The sequence below is a fragment of the Ammodytes marinus genome (genome assembly GCF_949987685.1).
Source record: "Ammodytes marinus genome assembly, chromosome: 19".
Taxonomy (NCBI): domain Eukaryota; kingdom Metazoa; phylum Chordata; class Actinopteri; order Uranoscopiformes; family Ammodytidae; genus Ammodytes; species Ammodytes marinus.
Genome location: NC_137223.1, coordinates 15,730,209 through 15,757,657, shown reverse-complemented (window position 1 = coordinate 15,757,657; position 27,449 = coordinate 15,730,209). Strand labels below are relative to the sequence as shown.

Sequence of the window (27,449 nt, the reverse complement as noted above, 5' to 3'; positions counted from 1 at the left end):
TTTACAGGCTGTTTTAGTGGTCATTTCAGAGGCAATAAGACAAAGACATCCTTATTTGAAGGAAATGAAAGAAAGAAAAATGAAAGAAAAACATTCACAGTTAAGATAATACAAGGCAGAGAGTGACTCAGTTCAAAAGCTTTAAAAAAGTGACATATAGTTTGCTCTTAACACTCCACATCTTTCTTCAAATGAAGCATCTGGGTTGCTTGATTCTCCACAGGTGGTTGAAACTCTGAGAACCAACAGAATCAACATATGACGTTTGTTGAAAGCCAAGAGAAGTACAGATATGTGCCAAAAATGTACAATGGAGTTTATCTATTCCTGGAATAATACAACTTTCGCCAGTGTAATAGATATCTAGATTGTGAAGAGCTCAGAGCCAAAAATCAAAACAACAAAAGCCGAAAATATTCGTGCCCTGATACTTTTGCAACACATCATGTGAGTGTATCATTGAAGAATGCAAATGATACAAACAGCAATTTATTTCATTCAAAGTCGAAGAGTGTAAAAGGATCCACATCTTTTGTAAAAAAAAAACCTGTAAGGCAGCTGACTTAAAGAATTCCATGCAGGCTTACACACAGGCTACTACTATAAATAAACACATGTTAAAATATGTTTGTTCCCATTTGTACACTGGTGAGTAGCAGTTTGCACTAAAAATGAATTCACACATTAACACACTCAAACATCAGTGGTTTTATAATGTTAGAATGGACAGCTATATGAATGTACCATAAAAAAAATTGATGTCTTCATTGTGTGCCATGGTTAGCTATCAATGACAACATTATTACCAAAGACAGTGAGCCCCTCCCTAAGGTATAACTCGCAGTACAGTAGTACTTCTTTACCTCTCCTCTCTCTCCCTGAAGTCCACATGCATATATTTACTCTCATATTTTTAATAAAAATAAAATTCTAAATATTAGTTCTACACAAAACATACCTTTATGTAACATAAATGCTTGATAATTAAATAATATTTTTATATTTTATTTCTCCTTACTATATTATTTCAGAGTATTATTGCAGAAATAAAATAATCACAAAATGTGATTAGTGACAATAAATCACAGTATACAACTGCGATACTAAGAGTATCACAAGATATGAAGAATCATAATATTGTGGCTCAAGTCCTATGACAAACTGGGAGGAATGGTATATTTCCACCACTACAATTCAACTATGGTCTCCAGAGATGACAAGGTCTTCTTCAAAAAAGTGGTTTCCTTTTACCTGCACAACTATGTTATACTTAAGGCTAGTGGTGCCCGAGGCCCAATATCCAAATGTAGCATAAGGCAAGGTGGGATTAAAATGGACCACCTCTGTGTTCTTGTAAATCCAAGCACATCAATTCTCATTTTTATTTCATGTCTGACAGTCGGGATGTTCAAACAAGTACACTACAAAGGTCTGCTATTGTCTGGGCTAGGTTACATGGCCAGCCACCTGTGTTCAGAAATCTCTTTGCTGCAAGTGAAACGGTCCAAGTAGGTCCAGAAAAACCAGCAGAATCCCACAGTGAACCATGTGATGTTGTCTCTTCTGGGTTGGACACAGTGGTGGACAATTGAAACAGTCCCAGCGTCTATTAGAGGCGTGATGGGGCGGGGAAAGTGGTTTATCTCTGCACAGCTTTGATGACCCATTCTGCTGTAGGATTCAGCTCAAAGAGGTCTTTCATGTACGTTTCCCCATCCAGACATCTCTCCTCTGAGGGGACGACGTATAGGCAAGAGAAGGAGACACATGATGGGTTTAGTATAACCACCACTGAATACAAGTTATCAGCATAGAATACTAAATATATACATTGCAATGAAAGTTTTAAGACAGAGTTGGACTCACTGATGTTTCCACCAATCTCAAAGAGACACAACTCTTCTCGTATCACTGCCACTGAACTGGTAGTGCAAAGAGAGGAAACAAAGTGGGAAAAGACAGCAACAGAAAACGTTAAGGATGGGACGTTGTATAGCCAAGACAAATAATGTGTGTGTATTTGAATGAGTGTGTATGTGTATATACACGTTACCTGGACTGGCTGAGGAAGCGCGTTAACACATCAGTAGCCTGCAGCTCCTCTGTGAGCTGAACTGCCATGGACACCTTACTGAACTGTAGTGCTTGGACCCGAATAAATCCCTGCGACGTCTCCTGGTTACAAACACAGAGACAAACATGAAGAAAGTCTCTCACTCTCAATATGAAGAAAGACTCTCACTCACACTACCATAAACATTGTACAACTCTACTAAATAATGGAGGTCCATACTTCTTGCTCTTTTGTTTAATAAAAAACCAAACAAACCGTGTGCTCTCACAGCACTTAGCTCAAGTTGTGCTGGATTTTACTCATTCACCACATATATGAACAAGACAAACATAACTCTCTAATTTACTGCTATACTCTGCTAGCACTGCTGTCCTTGTAGCCTGTTTATTTAATAAGTGCCTTGGTGTAACATATACTGGGATGGGGCAAAGCAGTACATGTGTGAGACATTTTAAATGTTTCAATGTTCAAATGTGCACAATAGCCGAGTATGCTCATTAGATACTACCAAAAAATTTAATTAAAATCGACAAAATGTACTGTTTAATTTGAATGCAGCAAAATCATTGCACCAATGTCAAAGGGAGTAGATATGTATCTCATTACTGGCTGACTTTAGCTGTATTTGGCACCTGATGCCCACATGTTGCATCAATGGTAAATGTATTCCTGCAAAGGAAGAACATGCCTATACATTACCACTAGATGTCACCGTTTCTAAATAAACTGTATACACAATCTATTCAGAGCAGCACTGTACTGTGCAGTACATATTAGTAGGTAATCGTGATTAAGAGTATGTGTGGTTTACACAACCATGTAAACACAAAACGTAAAATTACGTGTTAAGTTTTTAAACAGTCAAAAACCTACGGTGGAAATGATCAAGAGTTTAAACAGTCAGTTTCTCATTAGCTAATTTCTTAGTCAGATTTTTAAAGACTATTTCTCAAAATAAAAATAACAACTCCTACCTCTGGGACAGGTTTATCTGAGGGTTTGTCGGTGGTGATCTTCTTCAGCAGCTTTCTTACAGCTCTCTCTTTGTTTTGTTTGCGATGACTTTCCATGTTTTGGTGTCTGACCTGGGTCACGATGAACTTGGGGATCTGGAGAAAAGGGCGGTTTGGTAAAGTACACAATGTACCATCCTCCATACTCCACTTTAGTGAGTAACTATGCATGAAGTGCTGACACGGACACAAATGTAGTTTCCGTATAGTGTTGAATGTGCAGAATACATCAAGCTTGGAAATGGCTCTGTATCGATCCTTACTGTCCATAGAAGGTTCTGGTATCTAATCAGCAGCCGCACGATGTTGGCCGTGCTGGTTGCCATGGAGAACTCCTGTTGTTCGGTAACCTTGGAGCGGAAGCCTTTGAACATGAAGATGTTGGGTGCCATCACCACCGAGACGTTGTTAAGGGTCATTTTATTCTTTCCCTGATGGTCAATGACCCGCTGGAAAAACTCCACTAGTGCCTTGTGAAGCAAACAAGAAATAAAAACCTTTACAATAGAAACACTTTAATAGTGAAAAATGCTAAATGAAGCAGCCTTTCAAACTGAGCGTGCATCTACCTTCAGAGTGTCCCGATTGGCCTCAGGTAACAAAAGGACCAGTAGGTTCAAAGCCTGCAGCTGCTGCTTCTTAGTGGGGAACTCTGTAAACAAACAGACACACACACACACACACACACACACACACACACACACACACACACACACACACACACACACACACACACACACACACACACACACACACACACACACACACACACACACACACACACACACACACACACACACACACACACACACACACACACACACACACACACACACACACACACACACACACACACACACACACACACTTAACGCTAGTCTACCTGGTGCATTGTTCTCATAAAGCTCTTGCGTATAAGCAGAACACTTCATGAACAGATGGTATACATACTGTTAACGGCGATAAATGTGTTGAGGGACTCCACGGTCAGTAATGGATGGGGTAACTCCCTGATGAACAGCTTCAAAATACTAGCAGCGTCGTGCTGTTTCAACTGTTTCCATGGAAACATCCCATCATAGAAAGAGGACTCCAGCTCCTGGCACAGCGACTGGATTGGAGACAGATTGACCACAAGAAAAAAGCTTGTTTCAGCACTCCATGTCACTCATGATAACAACCATGATGACATTCATATTAACCTTTGTTCTCTCTGTTTAGACAACAACTTTAACATTTTGCCTGTCTCTAGGGTGGCCGTCAAAAAAATATTTAACCAACCTTGACTCTAGTAGCCGCTCCGGGGATCCGTAGCAGACCCTCTGTGTCTAATCCCTCCTCCTCAATATGATTAATAAGCTACGAATAAGAAAGAAAGAAAGAAAGAAAGAAAGAAAGAAAGAAAGAAAGAAAGAAAGAAAGAAAGAAAGAAAGAAAGAAAGAAAGAAAGAAAGAAAGAAAGAAAGAAAGAAAGAAAGGTTAGGTAAAGGCCAGGACACACCGGCCCGATAATCGCCGTCGGAGAGTCTGGAAGGGGCGGGGACACAAATCTGTTTGGTGTGTGCCGTGACGACGGTTGTCGTAGATGTCGTCGGGCTTCTTTTGAGCGGGCAGTCTTTCAGTTGGAGCAATTTGATTGGTGGAGGGCTAGCGAATCAGTGAAGCCCGGAAGTGAGGCGGGTAGCACAAACAGCTAACAACAGTTAGCCATTGTTTTAATGTGTTTGTTTGTTTCGTTCAGCGAGTACTCACATGCATCAACCCTTGTTGACTGCTCGACACCATGCTCGACACTCTCTGCTAAAAATGGTGCTCTTTATGGTCCATAAATATAAATACGTAATTCTATCTTTGTTTATGGTTTAGAGAGCTATTCCATCATTTCCGGCATCCGTATTTTTTTGGGCCACAATACAGATTAGCGCCGCCTGCTGTTATGGAGACATTACGTCCCGCACAAGCGCAGAGTGTACGGAAAGTCAGTAGTCGGCTCGGTGTGTTCTTGGCACTTTTTTGGCCGCGACGGGCAGACTGGAGCTGCCTGAAACGGCAGACTCCATTTTCGGGTAGTCGGACCGGTGTGTCCTGGCCTTTAAACATTATAAGTAGGAAATGTAAAGATAAGACAACAAATAAAGTGTGACATACTGGCAGTAATATATACAGGACATATTTTAAATTCAATTTGTAATATGTGTAACTGGAATTGTGAAATTCACATGGAGAATCCAATAATATGCAGTGACATAAAGCTGCTGTTTGACCAGTGACTATTATGAGATTTCCTCTCAACATTGCTGTGATATTGAATTGTCCATGACTCACCCTCTGCAGTATAAATGGCACTTTGGTCGCAGGAGCCCGCCTCTGGTCCTGTTCCAATAAAGTGGTGAGGGGAACACCAAACAGACCACTTTCTGCAAACACAAATATTTAGTAAAACAGAAATATCTCCTTCACACAGTTACTTTGACTGTATATGTTTACCTAGGCAAACAATTATTTGTACAACTTTTATACATTCCAACCACTTTGTGTGTCTGGACATATTCCTGTTTTTATATGCGTCAATGCTCTTTTTTTAGGTTTACTTTTCATGTCTTAGTCTGTGTCTCAGTGTGTGTGTGTGTGTGTGTGTGTGTGTGTGTGTACCTTTAGTTTTAACTTTAACAGCTTTGTGAGCCTTAAGGTCTATGCCTGCAGTGTCAAACAGGGCAGTCATCTCCACAAGCGCCACTCTATGCACCTGACAGAATAAAAAATTAAATTACAAACAGGCAAGAACATAAATAAAAATGCAATGATTTTTCTTAATAGCAACTGCATTTACAAACAGCCAACTCAATGCGTAATGTGCATTATGTCTCACAAAGGCTTATCATAAAATAAAAATGACATTTACAAACACTGAAATGTAAACACGTTACCTTTTTCATATCCAGAGGAGACAGATCTCCTATTCTGGTCTGACCTGTTTTATCTCGAAGTAGCTTAAAATTCTGGAGAAGGCAAACCAACAGGGAAGGAGACAGAGGTGGGGGTCATTGTTCGTGGGAACTGTATGAGAAGTGCCGATAGACTTTTTATGAACAACTGTGGAAAATAATCTGTTATACCAGCTTCAACCACCAGACAGAGCTACAGACCAGCACTCAAACTGTTCACAAACAATAAAAATGCTACTCTCTGCTGCTATGTAATAACACGTATGTCGTAATGTATGACTCGATGAAATGTAGACTGTACTGTTCAACTATAACTAACTGTACCCTAATAATGCATGTTGTTGTTTTTTTTACATTTCTTTCGCCAAGCTAGATCTGTTTTTATTACATTTTTGCTTACATTAAGAAAAGCACTTTTCAACACAAGCTGTAGCCATGTAGATCCACTGTAAAGCATAAGGTTAAATCTTTGTGGGCATAAAGTAATGCAGTAAGCTTCTGAGATTCCTGTTTGTCAGATCACCGTCTATGTTATTCCTGGTAATCATTGACCTACAACGATTAATAAGTTCGAAATACAAGTGTTACTTTAACCCAGCACTAAAACAAAATGCTTACAGGCAATTCAAAGTGGCTTTGCAAATGTGTACATGCTGATGCCTTTAAATCAGTGAGAGACTCACAGGTAGTTTGTCATCAGGTGAGTTAGGGCTAGTGGTGACCCTCGACCTTTGGTGGTTGTCCCTGTAGCTCAGCGCCTGCTCTGAAAACGCCACTTCAACGTTCAGCTCCGTCTCGGTTTCTGTTGAGAGACATACCAAAAAGGAAATAAAAAGATACGACCACACAAGTCGTGAAGTATCAAATGTGTTTATGTAGGTAAAGTACAGTGTTATATACACACAGAGGAAGACTATTAAATGTGCTCTTTTCTTTGTAGTTTGTGCCAGTGTTTAAGTCGCTACAGCGGAAAGAGGCCTGCTGTCTTTTCTCAACCTCTAATATTCACTATTGTTTAACAAAACCACATGTTCAGGCTTCACCTAAATCCTCCATCCAACTAACAGTGATGTAAAACATAGAAAAAGATTATAATAAATTAAATTATTATTATCAATTTTTAGTTCTAAAAATATAAAAGAAAGTTTTTATTACTATTGTGTCTTATTGTTTTCTTTTTTATCCGTTTTTTTACATAAAAAAGCTTAAATCTTTTCCATTCTATTATTTTTAGAAGATGTGTGCATGTGAGTTGCTAGGCATAGCTATATTTGGGCCTCAATGTGTCATTCTCAACGCTGACTCATACTGTGTGTGTGTGTGTGTGTGTGTGTGTGTGTGTGTGTGTGTGTGTGTGTGTGTGTGTGTGTGTGTGTGTCCGTAGGAGTATGATGCACATACCAGCTGAAGGGACATCTTTTTGTCCGTTCTCACTTCCCTCTTTGAGTTTACTCCGCTCCTCTTCCTGCAGCACACAGAGACACATACCAGTACAGCACACCGTGTAATGTTCAACCAGACACATACCTCCCCATTACATTTTTCATGTTAAATATTATCTTTTTGGTTAATTAGTGGACAATCTTGTGAAAAAAAAACAGCTGGACCTAGTTCAAAACCTGTTTTTCTGCTGAGCCGAGAACTTTGGAGTAGTAGAAGTAGTAGAAGTACTTAAGTTAATTATACCCAAATAAATTCAGTCAGTTCAGTGTAATAAAGGAACTTGATGTTGTGGTGTTAAGAGTTATATTTGCTGGTGTAACAAACAGATTGGTAATTGATTAATGTAATATCTAGCAGACTAGAGAAGTAAGAACAAATTCAAAGTTAGCACAGTTGTGACCACTTCCTTTGTGGTAAGATAAAAAAGGAAATGTCTAATTTGGGTGTTGTGATGGGATGTTAAATTCATGCTATAAATGCGATTTTTATTTATTTATTTTTAAAGTTAAGACAGTATCAATGCAGGTTTTAAATTAAGTTGCCACAATTTTGAAAGGAAGAAAGAAATACCGTACTTTTCAGACTACAAGCCGCAACTTTTTCCCCGTTTTTCGACCCTGTTATTACACAGCACAGTATGTTCTGTAGCTACTAGGGATGGGTGTTAGTAATCGAGTACTCCTCGTTTCAAATGATCTCGATTGGTGGATGAGGAAAATTGTTTTTTGTTTTTTTTAGTGTTTGTAGCCTTTAGGCCGGCCGGCGGTCCGCCCCTATTTTAAAATGTTATATACGTGTACAAAACGGCACAAAACGGATAAAATAAAGTTTAACAAAATTAAATATTTTGATCCAAGTTAAATAAACTAAGCGTTGTGTCAAACAGCAACTGCAAATAACTGCCACCTCCGTGCAGCGCAGCCAGTGTGTGGTCTCCACAGCACCGCGGAGCTGAATGCGGTGCTGGAAAACTTGGAAAGTCACGCAAAGAAGCCAGGCTGACTTCGGGCACATTCGAGCAAACGACAGTTAAGAAGCCTTTATTATGGAATATAGGATTGAGATTCAAAAGCCGACCGGTGTAACGTTCCGTTAACGAGGAATTAGTCGCGGTAATTAGTCACGGACACGTAGTGAGCATTACGCGGTTGGATATACAACTACTAGGCTACTTCTACTGCTTTGGTGAGTTATTTAGCCTATCTATGTGTTTAAATTGTAGGACAATAATTTTATTGTATTTGCTGCCCTTCTTATTTTAAATGGTGTCTATTTTGATTGTTAGCCAACTACAGCCCATGCTTTTTTTCTCTCTCTTTTTTTTCTCTCCACCGCAGACCTACTCGATCGGTTTAAATTGTGGCCCGCTTATTTAATTACTTTCAGTTAGGAAAATGTGTTTTAAACTTGTGGAAAATAAATCCTTACAATCATATGGTAACTGTGACTGTTTGACAAGAAGCATTAAGTGCAGGTTATTGGCTTTATTGCGATGCACCGTTATTCTGCAGACAGATGTGCTGCGTTCTAAAAATTTTAAAAAGTTTAACGAGGAATCGATTGATCCTCGAGGAATGCAAGCGATCACACGAGTAGTGAAAACACTCGTGTCCATCCCTAGTAGCTATTGCACTAAATGGTAACACTTGAATATGTTATGCAAATATGCAACTTGTTTGTTGAAATGTTAATAAATGGGAGCTTCCTCAAGCAGCCATCTCTTTCCCGACAATCCCCTCTGTGCACGAATTCTTACATATGGTAATTAAACATTATAACACCTGCGGCTTATAGTCCAGTGCGGCTTATAGTACGGAAAGTACGGTACTAATAAAATGTTTTAAAAGCATTTTTTTTTCCGGAAATACATTTATTCACTTGCTTGTGGAGTTTACATGAGAAGATCAATAACACTCTTGTGTCTATAAAATAAATAAAAGGCTATTAGGCTTTGTTACCTTTGAACAGAGCTGGCATAACAGTTTCCCCCAGTATTTATGCTAAGCTAAGCTCACCAGCTGCAGCTACATACTTTAGCACAGGAGATGAGGTGAGGGTGGCATCAATCTTCTCATCCAACCACCAGCAAGTAAGTGCATTTTCCAAAGTTTAACAACCTTTTCTTTAATGAAGCCTTACACGTTTTAGTTTTCACAGATTCAAATGTTTGTTGAATCTGATTTTTAATTCATTCACAGTTTGCAGCAAATAGTGCAGAGCAGCTCAGCACCTTTCCATGCTAATGTTTTATAATTGGTTTTGTATTAACATGTGTGCCAACCTTTTCGAGAGGTCTGAATATATCCCTAACATCAGGAGCGTGTTGCCGGTTGCGTCGCCGTAGCAATGTCTGCTGTAGTGTTGTCACCCGCCGTTCTACCGCTGCTGCCTGAGTTCTGGTCAGTGTGGACAGGAAAACCGCGCTGTCTTCTTCCTGTCAATCAATCAATCACAATCAAACATGAGTCTATAGTTATGCTGTATATAAAATACTGTATATTCATCCATTTGTCTCAATGACCCCTTTTTCAGACTCATACAAGCAGGTGCCCATGCATGGCACTAGTCAACAGTAGCCTTCAGTATATGCTCACAAGAGATTGGAAGTGCACACATTAAAGTGATAAACTATGACTCCACCTTGGCTCAGGTCTATTTACTATTTAAATAAGTGAATGGTATAAGATGATTGACACCTGGTCCAGGTCAGCTGCCAGTGAATCATCAAACAGCCGTGCTAGCCCCGCCTCTGTAAGCCACGCCTCCTCCTGCTCGCCTTCTGAAAGACAAAATGAGAGGCAAAAATAAATGAAGAAAGGACTCTTTTTGGGTTAGGTTTGATTCCTCGGCTGGTACATCATTATCAAATGAGGAAAGGGGGAAGACTGGTATGGAAACTAAATTGAGAAAAGAAATGCAAATAGAACCTTTTATTTACTCCCTGTAAGACAACCTACAGGTGCAGGAAAAGGAAAGGAGTAACCCCAGACATAGCTGGACACACATATACAGGAAGAGTGTGTTTGCTCAGGAGAACAATAGTCTTCATAAACAGGCTAAATAAGACTCACAATACTGTACACACAAGAAAAATGCATAGCACTAGGCAAGGCAACGCAGATCTAGTCATAGATGGCAGTGCATTGTTGATAAACAACTTGCATCTAAAAACCAGATCATTCTACGTGTACAACAAAAAAATGAAATGAAAATGGGGAAATGTATGTCTCCGTCAGGTCCACGGACACGGCGTAACTTACCCTCAGGAATTTTCTGCTGCTCCTCCTCTTGCATCTCCCCTTCTCCTACACCTTCTCCCCTCGTCGCTTCTCCTACTGAGCGAGAGATGTTCTCCACCTCTTTCCAATAGTCGTCCATCTCCAGCTCGTCCAGAGAGTCCTGTGAAATGCGCAGACACACAACGGGGATGGGGGCTTTCATAATCTGCAGTTTCGAGTATTCACAGCAGTTTCAGATCTTGTTTCTGCGGGATTTTGACAGATATGATGCAAAGAGAGATAACACATAACTGCACAGGTCTCACAGCCAGTCTGAACAAGTCTTAAAGAGTGGCCCTAACTGGGTGCGCAGTTTCTAACACACACACACACACACACACACACACACACACACACACACACACGCACGCACATACACACACACGTTAAAGGATGGGTCAGCGATTCTGGAAAAAGCTAAATCAGTGTATATATCCTAACAATCAGCTACCTGTCCATACACTGTGTGTGCCCTGAAGAAACATCCAGTATTAATACTGTGTAAACGCTGTGTAAACGGGTATGTGAGCTAAACGGGTACGTGAGCAAAGGCAATGTAAACAAATGGGGCCCATCGTAGCTAGCAACATGCCCGTTTACAGAGCCTAGGCTGTGTATTAACAGTAAATTGCATTTAGTGCACACACAGCACAAACAGGTAGTGGAGATAATATACACTGATTTTGAAAACAAGTGATTTTAACAACAAGCGTTCCCCAGAATTGCTGACTCCACCTTGAAACTCATGAATCAACAAACTATTACTGTGAAATTAAGCAAATTATGTCAAAAAGTCTGACCCGTGATTTTACATCATGGTGCTGCCTCCACTGAGCAAACTATTCTGCATGCCAACATATGATTGGACAAGTGCTGACCTCTACAGCAGGTTTGTCCTTCCTAACAGCCTACCTGGGAGTTGGTGCGCTGACACGTGGGCCTGGGCCTGGGCCTGGGAAGGGGACTGTTTCTGGGGCTGGATCCCGGGGTAGGGCTGGAGCAGGGTTTGGACCTGGGGAAAGTGGCAGCGCTCGGGATGGGGAGCGGCAGCGGCTCGGTGGTTGTTGTTTTTGGGTTACTGCTGCTGGTAGTGGAAGCCTCATGTCTGTCTCCAGGTTGTGTGTTCTGGTTCTGTTGAACAGTGTAGTGGCCTGTCCTGCGGCTACAAGAAAGACACACATGGGTAAATCAGATCTAAATCTGGTGATTGGTATCCACGGTCATTGCCAACACACGTCAAAAAACCTCTCCGAAGACATGCCCCAACCAAATCAGAAACCTAGATTTTATCGGTTGCTTCCAGCCATAACGGTTTTACTCCCAGCTGTGCACGTTGCACCTTGTCTACCAGTGACGTCAGGATCGATACCTCACACCAATCATAAAAATAGTTCTGTTAAGAGGTGAGCATGCAGCCAAGTTTCAAACAGCAGGTTTTGGTTTTGCTTGGATTTAGAATCATCTTGCAGTTATTTCTCCAATAGTAAATAAGTTAATATTTTGTGACACATGTCAGAGATTCAGACAGACAGAAGTGGGTCAGGAAACTCTAACTACATAAGAGCCAGAAGCATGTTGAATTCCTAGTCAGTCCGCTAATGAGGAAAACATCAGCAGAAACTAAGAATAGCAGCTCTCAAACAACTTGGGACTTCTCTGCATGCAGTATAAGCATTTAGCCTTAGCCTGGCTAAGATTGAGTGTTAACTTATTATGGTTAGGATGACCTCATATAGGTTTTACACACACACAGATTTTTCTTGGCGTAAAGCAGCCACCTTTTGACAATTAGTACACATGATGTTATGTGCAGTCATGGAAGAAGTCAAACCTCGAAAAAAACAAAGTAGACATGGCAAAAGTATTCACATGTAGGTATCAGAGTGCATGTTGAAACGTACGGAATAAAAAATAAATTATATTGTTGCACTGGAGGCCTTAACAGTAGCTTTGAAAATCTTTTCCAATTCATCAATTCTGTAAGGTGTCCAGTCTGTCCACAAACATGCGCACATGACACAACACAAGCCGATGTCCACTACTCCCAAACAGGACACACATCTGAAGGAGTGACCAACTACTACATCATTTCAACTGAAAGCATTATCCCAGGGTATTTGAAAAGAGTTGTTCACATTACTGGTTAATGCAATACATAAACAGCTGTTGGTAGATGATATCATGACAAAAATATGGCAATGAGTATTGTATGTGTGGGTTTACAATTGCATGGCTTTGCTGGTGTCCTTCTGAATGTCCCTTTTGTTGTGACAGGAAGTGAAAAGTATCTAACAGCACATTCTCTCTCTGGGTCTGTTTTCTCTTCCACTTATAGGCTACAGAGTTATCCTGGCGCGAGCAGCTGAACTGACAGTATAACATAACCTACAGTCCTGAAGTGCCTGTGTCCCAATGTCTATCATGCTGAAAGATTGCTGTCAACACTGTTTTCACTCGTCCGTCTACTCAGCAAACATCAGTGTAGTTTCACCAATCCAAACACACTATGGGAAAAGAAACAGAGCTGCACTTTTTTCAACAGGGTGTTATAAAAAGGTAAAAACTAGGTTTGTCAGCTGTTACTTGAGGTTTCATGGATGGAATAATGTTAAATAAACACCAATCAAGATAAGATAAGATAAGATATTCAACTCTTGACAATACTGGTCCTGTTTTTTTTTTTAATATGACTTTCACAAGTTTGTCATTTAAAAACAATTTGTGCAGTGATCTGTACTAATGTTTGAAAGGGAAAACATTCATTACAACATTTCAGAACCAGCAGATGCTATAACACACTGACTGGCCCACAGGTCATAGCACGATAACATAAATGGAGTTCATTGCAAAAATTGCAATAACATGTCTCAATGTGGTTCACAGACTGCCCTGTATACTAGGCAATGGCTGATGGAAAAATAACGATGTTTCAAATATTTGGCCCCCAAATGTGAAAACTCTTTAAATATCTGTACGGATTGTAAACAACTATTTGGACAAGAAAGTAAAAACCTTTCTAAAAGGATGCGAGGCAAAGGATTAGCCCGTGGGCCTCACTGAAAAGTCAAACTGAACAGCATCAAGTTGATTGTGCTCTATTAATTAGTTTGGAATTATTAGCAGTCTAACACTGAGGGTTCATGCTGAGCCAAGGCCACATACCACAGCAGACACACACACACACACACACTAATAAAACTGTGATAAATATAGACGAAGACTTTGATCCGGTTTTAAAAAAGAACTTTGTGTATTTCCCTGATAATTGACCTCCTCTTCTTCCTTCCTTCAGCCAATCTCTTTTCCTTCTCTTCTCCTCCTTTTTATCCGACATACTTGTATCTGCCTTTTCCCAGTCCACTTTGTACTTTGTATTTAACCCCTGGCTTTCCTTCACATGTTCTCATACATGTCCCCTCCTTATGCTACCAGTGTAACAACACAGTTGTCAGACGGAAAAAACGCAGCTGGTTATTCCCCCTGACGTCTGTTCATTGCTCCTCGGAAACTCCTCTAAATCCAGATGCTTTGGCTTTGTGTGGAATGGCAAAAATGCCCTTGTTTTCAGATATACTTGAGAAGATTTGTTTACCGTGGAAGTAGATTCAAACCTGGCAGACCAACACATTCTTGTTGGACGAGCTAATCATTTACCTTCCAACCCAGAGCGGCAATGTGAACAACCGTTTCACTTAACCATAAATCAGAGATTAGCAAACAGAAACATACAAATATATTAACACCCAATGTAGGTGGTAGTCCACACTATTGCAAACATCAAGCAGGGGTTTGTTTGTTCAGCTACAACATATTTACACGTGTATCACAAGTAAGAGAGGCATTTGAGCTACACATACTACTACTGAGGTTTGTGTATGTTTGGAGAGCAGCTATCCCAGTTCATCATTCATAATTCAAATCTATACAAAAGCACGCATGACGTTGCACTATTATACACGTTCTCATAGCGGTCAGGTGGGACGCCCTTGTGAGTAAAACAAACACATTCTCTCTCTCTGGCACACTTTCACACATTTACATGCACAAACGACCTTTAAGGGAAAATAATGGCGCAGCTCTGTGGGCAATTGTTCTACTCTTTGTACCTTTATCCTCACACTTTTTATCACCTACTTAGAGCTGTTGACAAAGATAGAGTGTATATGTGTTTTTAGATAAAACGTTTGAAAAGGTAAATCCCCGGCCAACTGTGAGGTGCACACATGGTAATAGAATAGTGTTTATAAAGTATTGCTCATTGACACATCCCATTATAAATCTATTTACATTTATATGCTCTAAAAGACGAAATTCAGCATGTTCCGTATTTTTACCGATTCATATGAAGCTACAAACAGCAGCCGGTTAGCTTAGCTTAGCATAAAGACTGAAAACAGGGAGAAACAGCTAGCCTAGCATGGTTCAAAGCTAACTGACCCTGCATTCCAAATAGCATACTGTTTTTATGATATTACATACGGCAGCTGTCCATAAAGAGTAGTTTGCAATCGTATAGGCAGGGAATTGGGACATTCTATTTCGCCATAACATTGGCCAGTGAACTTGACCCTTTTGCTTATGCTGAAGTAGGACACATCCGGCTACTTTTTGGCATCACGATACATTGTGATAAATACTGTATTCAGCTTTCTCAAGCTTTCACTCTGCCACAACAATGGGAGTGGAAGTTGTAGTCCACAACCTGTTTAGAAAGAAATTCAAAAATTTTTGAGCTGGAAATCTATACAGGTATCATGAAAATAAAAATTAATAGCCTTGAGACCCTTTTAGGAGCAGAGTCACGATTATTCATATTCATCGTGCAGTTATGAGGGATATAAATGAGTGAGTGGGATCGAGGTGGACATGGTAGAACAATGGACAGCCCAGGATGTTATTCAGCAAACGTAAAGAGGGGGAGAGACGATGAGAATAGTGTGTCGTATTGCCACTCATATCAACAGGTGGCAGCTGCCCTCTGTGAATAACAGAGGCTGCCTCTGTTCCACACACACACACACACACACACACACACACACACACACACACACACACACACACACACACACACACACACACACACACACACACACACACACACACACACACACACACACACACACACACACACACACACACACACACACACACACACACACACACACACACACACACACACACACACACACACACACACACACACACACACACACACACACACACACACACACACACACACACGTTGGGTAGTGTCATTCTTCTGATCATCTATAGTAGTCTGTTCTGAGTCCTGCTCGTCAGGCATTCGCTTTTTTGTTGGAGCCTGTGCTCGCCTGACACCTCGTAACCTTTCGTAGCTATCCTGTGTTTCTGCTGAGTCCCCCAAAAGATTAAATCCCTACCATGTGTGTCCACTTCTCTAAAGTCACACTACATATAAGTGGTTGGGGGGGAAGTGCTAGTTGGAAAACAACAGCAACCAGTACCCTCATAAAATGTCCTTCTCAGAGTCCTTCTTCAACCAACCAAAAGAGAGACACGTAACCTAAGGCTCCTCAGGTCGGATGTCCACTGCTGGAAAAAGTCCAGAAGCTTTCTGTCTGTCCGTCAGTGTCTCTCTGTCTCTCATTTCTAGAGGAAACAATGACCACAAAACTAAGCCTTCACGTCAGCCTAGACAGGACACTCACACTCAGCTGCAGGAGGTAAGACAAAGGCAGACTGTAACGTGATGCTGTTTTTTAGTTTCTTCCTCTGTTCCAAGCTGGACAAGCCATCTGGAACACACACACACACACACACACACACACACACAGGTGTGTGTGTGTGTGTCTAAAATGCCAGCCGGTCAGTTGCTCTGTGAGTTGTTTACTATCCCCACAGGGCGGTTGTAGACAGCAGTTGTTTGCCGATCTAAACATGTACTGGACACACACAGACAGCTCGATGTGGACGTATAAACAAATGTGCTCCGTTATTACTAAAAGACTGTCACAGACTGTTCAGTTGTTTCCACTTGAACTCAGTTCCCGTTCAGTGTTTCCCCTTTGACAGCACCACAGAATGCTTTGATTCATTCATATATCATCAGATGTCAAGATGGACAGATTTTAAACAGAAATGTGGGACAGCGATCTACGCCACCATCCTCAAAACAGAATAACGGTGTTCATCCCTCCAGTAGAGTTCCAGGAGACTCTCAGAATCTCTGCCAAGAAGCATTGAAGCTGTTCTGAGTAAGGTTTTGGGTGGTTAGTCAAACTAAACAACACAACTGTAGAGGTCACATTAGGCTGTGAGAACTCGTGCTGGGCCCTTTACCTTTATCAAGTGACATCAGTGCATTCAACCTCCTTTTAAGCTGGTGGTCCTTCTGTTGAACAGTGAGCTGTGCTGTTCTCGATATTCCCCCCCCCCCCCCCCCATAAGTTTAGCTGCACCTATCCTACAGATTCACTTTCAATAGTTTTTTTGCCCCGCCAATTAATTAAAAGTCTGAAGCCTGAAAAAAATTCAATTTACAACGATGCAACGACAGAGAAAAGAAGCAAATAAGCATTTTTGGGGACTGACCATCAAAATATTCAGGATCCTTGACCGAAAAATTAAATCAGGCTAATCTTGAATAATCGTTCACCAATGCAAAAACCATAGACCAACTTACTGACAATTTTAGATTCAAAATTCTAGACACAGATTCAACATCATTGTTTTGTTTTTCTTTTTGTGTTTTGTCCTTCCTTAGACCTCCAGTGGTGTAGCAGAGTAAGCCTCTAGATAGGAAACCTCGGGCTACATCTGGACCACTATAGGAGGCTATACCAAAGTCAAGGTGAACCTGCTGCTATGCTGATTAGGAATGTGCTAAAGGAAAAACATAACCCAAGGCCAAGGGCGGAGTTGGCCCCCATCATGAAAAAAATAACTAAATAATAATAGCCTAATAAAAGTGGCCTGGGTGGAATGAAGCAGTTTCTACTGTGAAGTCCCTGCTGGGTTCAGCTCCTGCAGCAGGTTGCAACACAGACACACACACTGAAGGCCGGGTGTTCGTTTTCACACTGTCAACAACACACTCTGCACAGCTCAAAACTGAGGGAAATAAATAACACTATCACTGTGAACTTTGCTCTCTTTTTCCCTCTCTCTCTCTCACACACACACAAAATAACCGTTACTGCCCTAACGTTAACTTATGTCCCACCTGGGCACGTTGGGCTCGTGGTCCGGGGCTGGACAGCTGGTAGCACACGGTCCAGTTTTCGGCAACAGTTCCACGTTGCTGTGGTAACCCGTTAAAACCACTCCCTGGGACTGCTGCTGCTGCCGACTCATGTTTCTGCTCCCTTTTCTTCTGTCTTCTCCCGCTTCACACACGGCTGACAGACATCCACTCACTAGCCGATAGTTACTCTGTAGTGTCTATCTATCTGTGCTTGCTTTCCATCGCTGGACTGTTACGTTGCGGATTCATTCTGACATCAAACTCCTTCTCTCTCCCTCTTCTCGTCTTTCTACTCAACTTGTAAGTGTGTGAGAGAGGGGCCGGGTTACAGATACAACGGAGTGCAGGGATTGGCTGGAACCACAGGGCAAAGTTTCATACCTGGTGGCGCCCCCTGCTGCTCAGAGTAGGCCTATCAAGCATGGACCTATTCTCAAGCTTACTCACCGACTACTTTATGGTGAAACGTTTAAATGCCATTAAAACCATGATTACTATGTTCTCATATTCCTACAGCGTCACAAAGGCCTATACAACTTCAGGAGACGGATTTTTAACATTGCCAGGTTGTTGCTGACAATGTAAGCCGATAGAATGAGACATGGTAAGCTAGTTCAAATGGTTAAGTATTTTTCTTAATGTGAAAGAATTAAACCACACAGCAGCAGACACTAATACGCTGTCTCACTCTTATATACTGTGTATGTCTCACTCCCACATTGCTTTACCTGAGATGAAAGTAGTAGGCGAGCCTGGCGACCACTGTGAGCCTCCGTGTGTCTGCCTCCATTCAATCTGTCTTGAACAGAGCATCACAGACCGAACATGTGCTGCTAGCTGATGGTAAAACACTCACACACTGGGACAAGTGGATTAAACCAGAGGTCAATTAGATTGGGCTGCTCTTCCATCTGCCCCTCCCTACATCTTAATCTCCCCACCATTCCTTCTCTTCCTCCCACAACCTCAGTGTGTCCCACACTATAGCAGAATGTTAAAGTGTGTGAGTAGGGTAATTGTCTAAGCAAAAGGTAAAATGTCTCATATTAGTTGTGTTTTGATTTTTTCTGCCAAAACTGGATTTAAATTTCTTGAAATCCCATTCTTTAAACGAGCATGTTGTTGATCTGAAGGCAGATATTGTTACAACTACGCCCCCTAGTGTCTGTTTGGTAATGAATCAAAAAGTCAATAATCTCCAAGTAGCCTACTTAACCTACTGACAGACTCCCTGACAGTATTGTACTACACTTTGCTCTGTTGTCTGTTTTTGCCATACTGCAGGCCAAATCTCCAACATGGGTCAATAAAGACGTGAAGTGGTTGGGGGGGAAGTGCAGCACGTCAAATGCACAAACTGTAAAAGGAATTCGCCAAAATGTATGCTACCATAATGAATATGTCCTCAAATATTCCATATAAAGTAGGGATTTAAAATTCATATATTCACTCCAATGTTAGTATTCCTTTGGCTTCAGCTGAACCTTGCACCATGTGTCATTAATTTCACACTGAACCAACACAACAAAAAACAATTATGCAAAAATCCAACGCAATCCAACAAATTCAAAATCAGTAAGATGTTGCCATTTCCAGTTGATCTACATTAAAAAAGAAGATATTTTAGAAGTGAAAAAGTTTATTTTTTATTTTCAATTATTATCACTTCCAGAGGGACCAGACCCCATGCCAATATTTAACACTCCAACACACAATGCAATTAGTAACAGAATCTAAGGAGAGGCGGCAGCTTCTTGAAAATGCAGCCACTCAAGGTTCCCTGTGACTGATCTCCCAGCCTTCACTAAGTCAATTAAGGTGAAAGTAAATTCCACATTGCATATCTTTAAACAAAAACACAACTGTTGGTCTACATTATTGACACACATTTGAAGGATTTCAGAGAACTTACAATACAAAAAGACACAAATAATAGATTGGTCCATCATTCTTTTCACAACATGCACACAAACATGAGGAAAGGTTTATCTTGCAGAGCTTGCAGTACTGGAAAGAAAATGTGCTCTTTTCTCTCATCTGCAAAACACAAACAATTTGTTAATGAGGTCAGTCTTCACCGAAAAGCTCCAACGCAGGGCAGACAAACGATTATCAGAATGTTCAAGGTTAAAGAAACTTGATAGATAAAGAGAAATAAACAGATATTAAATGACAAGTGAGCAGGATTTCTTACCTTTACACTCATCTTCACGGCTTCACTTGCCCCTCAAGTCTCTGAACATCTTGGAGTAAAGGTCTTTCTGTTGGTCCAAGCTGTCTTTATAGCATCTGAAACACCAAAACCATTTAGATACATTTTGAAATCAAAACGCCAAACCACGAAAGGTATGTGAAGACACTTATTTCAAAAGCCAAAATTATAAGATTTATCATTTTACGTTACCTTAAAACTAATAATATTTGACCATACAGTCTTGACTCACTCTAACCGTCTGGATTGTGTCAAACAAAAAGGTCCTCTTACGTTGCCACTTCCCTGAGCAGGTTGTTAATGTCACTGTCAAAGGGCTTCTTAGCTTGGGCCATTATGAGGCAGTCCTGCGCACTCCCGTACTCGTGCAGCTGCAGATACGCCTGACAGAGATGACATCAGTGTGAATAATGGACTAATTGTTATCTAGGGTTTCAGCACATATCAACATAGCGGCCTCTGGAGGGGAAGGAAAACCTGAACTCTATATAATATTGGCATTTGTGGCTGTTAAAAAAAGGAAAATAAACATAAATAGGTAAATGCTTCACCAAGATGTACCGTAAAAAACGCATTGGTGTTCAGTGAATTCAAGCTACAACGATCACATTTTTGTGGTGGGTCCTGCGACTTTCTTTTAAAAGGGATACTTCATTATTTTTTAAGTGGTGTTGTATGGTACTTATGCATAGTTAATGTGTTACTTTATGGAGTCAGCAGAAGTCGACCTTGTACTGTTTCAAAAAGGGGGCTGTCAGAAAAACAGTTTTTCGGCCTTTTTTTTACCTAGCACCTTTAGTGTACAATTAAATGGATATTTATTTTGGAGGTAAGCATTTATATGTGGGCAGAAAAAAGTTTTTCTGATGTCCCCCTCTGCAACAATAACTTCTGCTACAGCGACATTTCCCCCCCAAACTCCTTAAAGGTGAAGTGAGCGGTTTATTTGTGTTAATATATGTGTTATATCACTCCATATTCCTACAGCAATCACTTGAACAGAGTGCAGACGTCATAACACAGGTCTCCAAGTCATTCTGATTTGCAGTAATAGCCAAATTAAAATGTTGTAGTATCCCGATTTTTTATCCAATCAGGAGAGAGAACGCTACAAACCGTCACTTGTCTCACTCATATATATTATATACACTCCATGGTCTCACTGCCGGTGCACGCCAGAGCAACAGATGGGTGAATGTGTATGCGCCTACAATGGCGGAGCAGGTAAAAATCCTTTTTATCATGTTTTATCCGGTTTTATCACACTTATGGATCTGAGATGATGCTAGATAACTTGCTGCTTGAAGACCGCAATGCATTAATGTGGTGACGTAGGGACGAGCGAGGGGACTGCTAACTGCAGTAACTGACAGGAAGTTAGCTAAAAGAACCATTCCGCTTACAGCTCCTTTAAAGTGACTGTGCTGACCGCCATCTCCATATGGTAACAGCCTAGACTAACTAGGCATAAGTTACCTTATACAACCCCACTTCAAAAATACTGAACTATCCCTATAACAAAAATAAAAAAATAAAAAAATATATACATACATACATATATATATATATATATATATATGTATGTATGTATATACATACATACACACACACACACACACACACACACACACACACACACACATATATATATATATATATATACACTACCGTTCAAAAGTTTAGGGTCACATTGAAATGTCCTTATTTTTTAAGGAAAAGCACTGTACTTTTCAATGAAGATAACTTTAAACTAGTCTTAACTTTAAAGAAATACACTCTATACATTGCTAATGTGGTAAATGACTATTCTAGCTGCAAATGTCTGGTTTTTGGTGCAATATCTACATAGGTGTATAGAGGCCCATTTCCTGCAACTATCACTCCAGTGTTCTAATGGTACAATGTGTTTGCTCATTGGCTCAGAAGGCTAATTGATGATTAGAAAACCCTTGTGCAATCATGTTCACACATCTGAAAACAGTTTAGCTCCTTACAGAAGCTACAAAACTGACCTTCCTTTGAGCAGATTGAGTTTCTGGAGCATCACATTTGTGGGGTCAATTAAACGCTCAAAATGGCCAGAAAAAGAGAACTTTCATCTGGAACTCGACAGTCTATTCTTGTTCTTAGAAATGAAGGCTATTCCATGCGAGAAATTGCTAAGAAATTGAAGATTTCCTACAACGGTGTGTACTACTCCCTTCAGAGGACAGCACAAACAGGCTCTAACCAGAGTAGAAAAAGAAGTGGGAGGCCGCGTTGCACAACTAAACAAGAAGATAAGTACATTAGAGTATCTAGTTTGAGAAACAGACGCCTCACAGGTCCCCAACTGGCATCTTCATTAAATAGTACCCGCAAAACACCAGTGTCAACATCTACAGTGAAGAGGCGGCTGCGGGATTCTGGGCTTCAGGGCAGAGTGGCAAAGAAAAAGCCATATCTGAGACTGGCCAATAAAAGAAAAAGATTAAGATGGGCAAAAGAACACAGACATTGGACAGAGGAAGACTGGAAAAAAGTGTTGTGGACGGATGAATCCAAGTTTGAGGTGTTTGGATCACAAAGAAGAACGTTTGTGAGACGCAGAACAAATGAAAAGATGCTGGAAGAATGCCTGACGCCATCTGTTAAGCATGGCGGAGGTAATGTGATGGTCTGGGGTTGCTTTGGTGCTGGTAAGGTGGGAGATTTGTACAGGGTAAAAGGGATTCTGAATAAGGAAGGCTATCACTCCATTTTGCAACGCCATTCCATACCCAGTGGACAGCGCATGATTGGAGCCAATTTCATCCTACAACAGGACAATGACCCTAAACACACCTCCAAATTGTGCAAGAACTATTTAGAGCAGAAGCAGGTAGCTGGTATTCTATCGGTAATGGAGTGGCCAGCGCAGTCACCAGATCTGAACCCCATTGAGCTGTTGTGGGAGCAGCTTGACCGTATGGTACGCAAGAAGTGCCCATCCAACCAATCCAACTTGTGGGAGCTGCTTCTGGAAGCGTGGGGTGCAATTTCTCCAGATTACCTCAACAAATTAACAGCTAGAATGCCAAAGGTCTGCAATGCTGTAATTGCTGCAAATGGAGGATTCTTTGACGAAAGCAAAGTTTGATGTAAAAAAATCTTATTTCAAATACAAATCATTATTTCTAACCTTGTCAATGTCTTGACTCTATTTTCTATTCATTTCACAACATATGGTAGTGAATAAGTGTGACTTTTCATGGAAAACACAAAATTGTTTGGGTGACCCCAAACTTTTGAACGGTAGTGTATATATGATGCAATTGAAAAGACCTAAGGATTTATGTGATGATTAACAAACAACCCGTCTGACCTTTCCGCAGCGAAAATGAGCCTTTGTGTTGGCGTAGTCTATTTCCAAGGCTTTGTTGCCGTACTTCAGGGCTTTGTGTGGCCTCTCTAGACGCAGCTCAGTGAGACACAGATTCAGATAGAGAGGGAGCAGTGCTGCGTTGATACCTTCCTTCTCTGTATCGCTCTGCGTCTCCCTGTTCCCCAGCAGCACCAGTGCCTGGTGAAAGGCATAGTCCATAAAAAATAAATAAATACATGTTTACGTTTTCACCGGCACACACAAATACAAACTGTGGCAAGGCACCTGTTTGGCTAATAAAATGGCATGTGAGTATAAGTAGCAACCTGTTTGTAGCGATCTTTGGCACTGTCATAGCGGCTCTGGTTGAAGCAACGGTTGCCAAAGCTGCGCTGTGTCTCGACAACTTCGAGAAGCGTGGACAGAGGAACTCTGTTCTGCTCCTCCTGAGGACAGAGAAGGTAAAAAAGCAAATCAATCAAAGGTCGTTTTAAAAAATAAAAATTTGATTACAAAAGAGAAACCGGTTATAGGCCATACAGCTTGTGCAGGGAAAAGGATCGTTTTTTTAAGGTGCATAATGAAAGATTTGTATCATTATTTTTTCTTTCAGGTAGCCTTTTTAAGAACTAGCTGGGGACAATGGACGAAAATGTTCACACTCAGCTAACTCTGGCTAATATAAAGCATCCTGTCTGTCAAGGAATAAGCATAGTCCTTATAATAACTACTAAATAAAAACAAATAAAAGATTAACAGCTGTTGATGCAAAAATAGCAAGATTCCTCTTTATCTCCATACCTGCAATAATGCAAATAAACAATTATACTGTTGGTAGCATCATGGCATTAGTATGTATTTGCTGTTAAGTGGAAGAACAATGTCATCTCTCAATTATGTTAGTGCAGCAGCAGCAGGGCACCTACGGGACTCATTGCGATAAAGTCGTCCACTTTTCCTGAGTCCAGGATGTCGAGGATCTGGACCTCGTACAGAATCACAGCGGCGGCAGGAATCAGCGGAGGACAACCCATGTCCCCGTACGCATACTGGGGCTGGAAGAGGAACCGAGAGAACTCTCCCTTCTGCATGGTCAGCAGACCCAGCTCCAGTCCTGCCAGCGTCACGTCTGTTCAAAACAGTTGTTGATATTTCATTGAAGTAGAAGAACTCAACATTTTTTTTATAGATAAGCAGGTATACGAGTGTTGAGTCTGCTGCACCAAGATTGACTGACCTCTCCCTAACTTCATTATCCGGGGATGCTTCATGTTCGTGTTGCTTTCAAAGGGATGGTCAGAATATTCGATGAAACCAGAGTAATGGACTCGTGGAAGAAAGAGGATAAGGAAAGGTTAACTTACTGCAGAAGAAAAGGGTTTGGGCTAAAAATGAGTATGGTAAGGAGTTATAAGAGGAAAACAAATACTCAATACTGAAGCGTTTTGGGGTACAGGTGGGCCCTCTCCAGGCTGCACCACCTCTTTCAGGATCCCTCCATCCCCCAGGACATCAGTCATCTGCTGACGAAGATGATCAAAAGGACTCTGCAGTGGCAAACATAAAGAAATTATTGAATAGATGAATTAAATAAGCTTTGAAATACTTCCACACTGTTTTCACAACCTTTGTGTAAAATTAATTCTAAGCATTAGTTATTGGTGTTCTCAGAAATTATTGTCAAAGCATATGGATATATAAAACTATGTCCAAAGGCAGGTACAGCATTGATGAAAAAGCATATTTTTAGACAAAGACAAATATCTCCTAGTTTTTTAAAAAAAACTGAAAAAATATTATTGACTTTTGCTCTTATTATTGTTTTTTATTTTGTTGGTGATTTGTTTTGTTGTTTGTGTTAAAAGATCGATGCAACAGTGCTGCAGGGATGAATTGCTCCGTTTACAATATACTTCCACGATCCAAAATGTAACATAATTTGTACAACACAGCAGCTTCTCACGATATTCACGTGGATTGGTGTATGTCAATGTTCTAAAAAAGCGTGAAGAGATAATGCAAATGTTGTTGCACTGAACTCAGTTGGTTTAACATAACATGTGCTGTACAATGAAAAGTGCCCTGCAGCAAATTCAACGTTATCTCGAACTGAAAATGAACAGTGAGCACATTTTCTACTGAAAATAGGCTCGTTTATTAGCTTTAGAAAATGAATAACTTATAATTTCCAAATAGTTAAATTAAGAAAGGTCGCCCCCACTCACTCAAAGTGCGTCAATGTTTTTTTTTTATTATACTATCTGATTTTTAGGTCGGCTATGATTCAGTTTATCCTTGCTGTCAAAACAGATAGATATGATACCGACCTCAAAAATCAGCTAACTAGCGCTTTAGCTAACCTAGCCACGCTGAGCTACTTCAAGATGTGAACCTACCGGAGTCCTCAGCCGCTCCTCGGTGTTTATTAGCCTCCGTATGCTCGTTATGAACCCGTTTCCTGACATTTGATCGGCGGGTGTGGTGGGTTTATGTTAGTTTAGTTTAACAGGTTAAGAAACGCAGTAGTTTTTTTCTCGCCGGTGTTTTTTGGCGCTCAGTTTTGGGTCAGAGTCAGGTGACCACCTCTTTGATAACAAATTAAACTCCATTGTGAGCAGCCCACCAAAGTAAAGCACACATGTCCAGTTTACTATGAAATGTATAGATTTAAACATTTTGGTACATTTTGGTACATTTTATATATTCTTTTGTGTTGTTTTCTCCAGACAGTGGAGACGATGATACATTTGGTTCTCGGGAATTATGAAGGCAATTCTCAATGTTTTCACAATTTTTACAAATCAAATAACCAAATAGTTGCTGGAGAAAATAATCGTCAGATGAGTCCATATTGACAATAATACTTTTTTTGCATTCCCTTAAAAACATTAAAAATAGCTCCACCGACTATGCCTAACAGTAAAATCCTGCTTAATGTGATGAGTTAAATTAATCTTAATACAGTCATATGGAACACTAGGTCACGTGTGGTGATTGTAGGCCTACTTTTACTGAAATAAAGAATCTGAGGACCAATGACAAGAAGAGAAAAAAATTGCTGAAAGTATTTAATGTAAATCCAATTTGAACTATAAACAATGCAGTATTAAAATGACTAAACTACGATGTATTCATGGTGTTGATCTCAACCTATCATATAGCACCCAAACAGGAAAACATAAGAATTTGTGAATTGAGGTGATTTTCCATCTGCACGCACAGCTTTGTCACCACATGCACAGATATGATTCACCTTATCCTTGCTGTCAAAACAGGTAGTCATTTTCTTTTTCTGATTACATCACTGTACACAATAGGCTACTGTACAAGAAATATATTAAAAGAACACTAACAATACCACAGAAATATATCAATCAGCAACTTTATTTTAACTTAATCATATTTAGCAGCTGTAAACCCAGTATTTGACAGATGGTTTCATCTCTTGGAATACCTTTAGATTATGGAGTTTGTAAAGAAACAATACAAAACAATATTTAAACTGTACACAATATCTTAAAAAAATGACTATAGAGCTAATCTTGTAGAGAACGTGTTGCTTTAAATACTGTATTTTCTCAAACCGATGTTAACATGAACCTATAACAGTACAATCTTTGAAAATTGACCCAATTGTTATGAATCTAGACCAGGGGTGTCCAAACTTCTTTCACTGAGGGCCACATACAGAAAAATCTACGAAGGGCCGGGCCACTTCGCAAAAATAACACATTTATCAGGACATGTAGCTGCTCTGATGTTTAGTTTCATAGTGTTTTCGTAAATTGTAATCCTTCACGGCAACACTTTCCTTGCAAATTAAACAGACACACTTCCCCTCAGAGCCGACCAAAGCTTCAAAGGGGCCCTAAGTAGAATTTGTTTAGGGGGCCCCTCTCCAATGTTAGCGCTGCCC

At 40.5% G+C, this 27,449-nt stretch overlaps 2 protein-coding genes across 3 annotated transcripts; both read right to left on the bottom strand.

Moving 5' to 3' along the window:
* On the bottom strand, window positions 1–18,248 carry arhgap18 (Rho GTPase activating protein 18). Of its 2 annotated transcripts, none has more exons than XM_080047923.1 (18): window positions 17,958–18,248; window positions 11,666–11,915; window positions 10,736–10,874; window positions 10,172–10,254; window positions 9,757–9,909; window positions 7,434–7,497; window positions 6,716–6,834; window positions 6,015–6,086; window positions 5,740–5,833; window positions 5,413–5,504; window positions 4,369–4,446; window positions 4,039–4,198; window positions 3,657–3,739; window positions 3,351–3,557; window positions 3,049–3,183; window positions 2,054–2,175; window positions 1,867–1,922; window positions 1–1,731 (listed from the first exon to the last, which is right to left on the bottom strand). In XM_080047923.1, the coding sequence occupies exons 1-18, from the start codon at window positions 18,086–18,088 to the stop codon at window positions 1,640–1,642; spliced, it is 2,130 nt and encodes a 709-aa protein (XP_079904049.1). In that variant the 5' UTR covers window positions 18,089–18,248; the 3' UTR covers window positions 1–1,639. The 2 variants fall into 2 exon arrangements, with proteins under 2 accessions (XP_079904049.1, XP_079904050.1); XM_080047924.1 differs by having other exon boundaries at window positions 10,172–10,251.
* Window positions 18,249–20,194: 1,946 nt separating this feature from the next.
* Window positions 20,195–25,998, bottom strand: fkbp6 (FKBP prolyl isomerase 6; the record flags this gene model as incomplete). The annotated part of the gene is made up of 8 exons (XM_080047478.1): window positions 20,195–20,267; window positions 20,464–20,573; window positions 23,534–23,731; window positions 23,860–23,979; window positions 24,460–24,662; window positions 24,771–24,860; window positions 24,963–25,080; window positions 25,930–25,998. 8 exons carry the CDS (start codon window positions 25,996–25,998, stop codon window positions 20,195–20,197), a joined length of 981 nt encoding a protein of 326 aa, XP_079903604.1.
* Window positions 25,999–27,449: the final 1,451 nt, after the last annotated feature.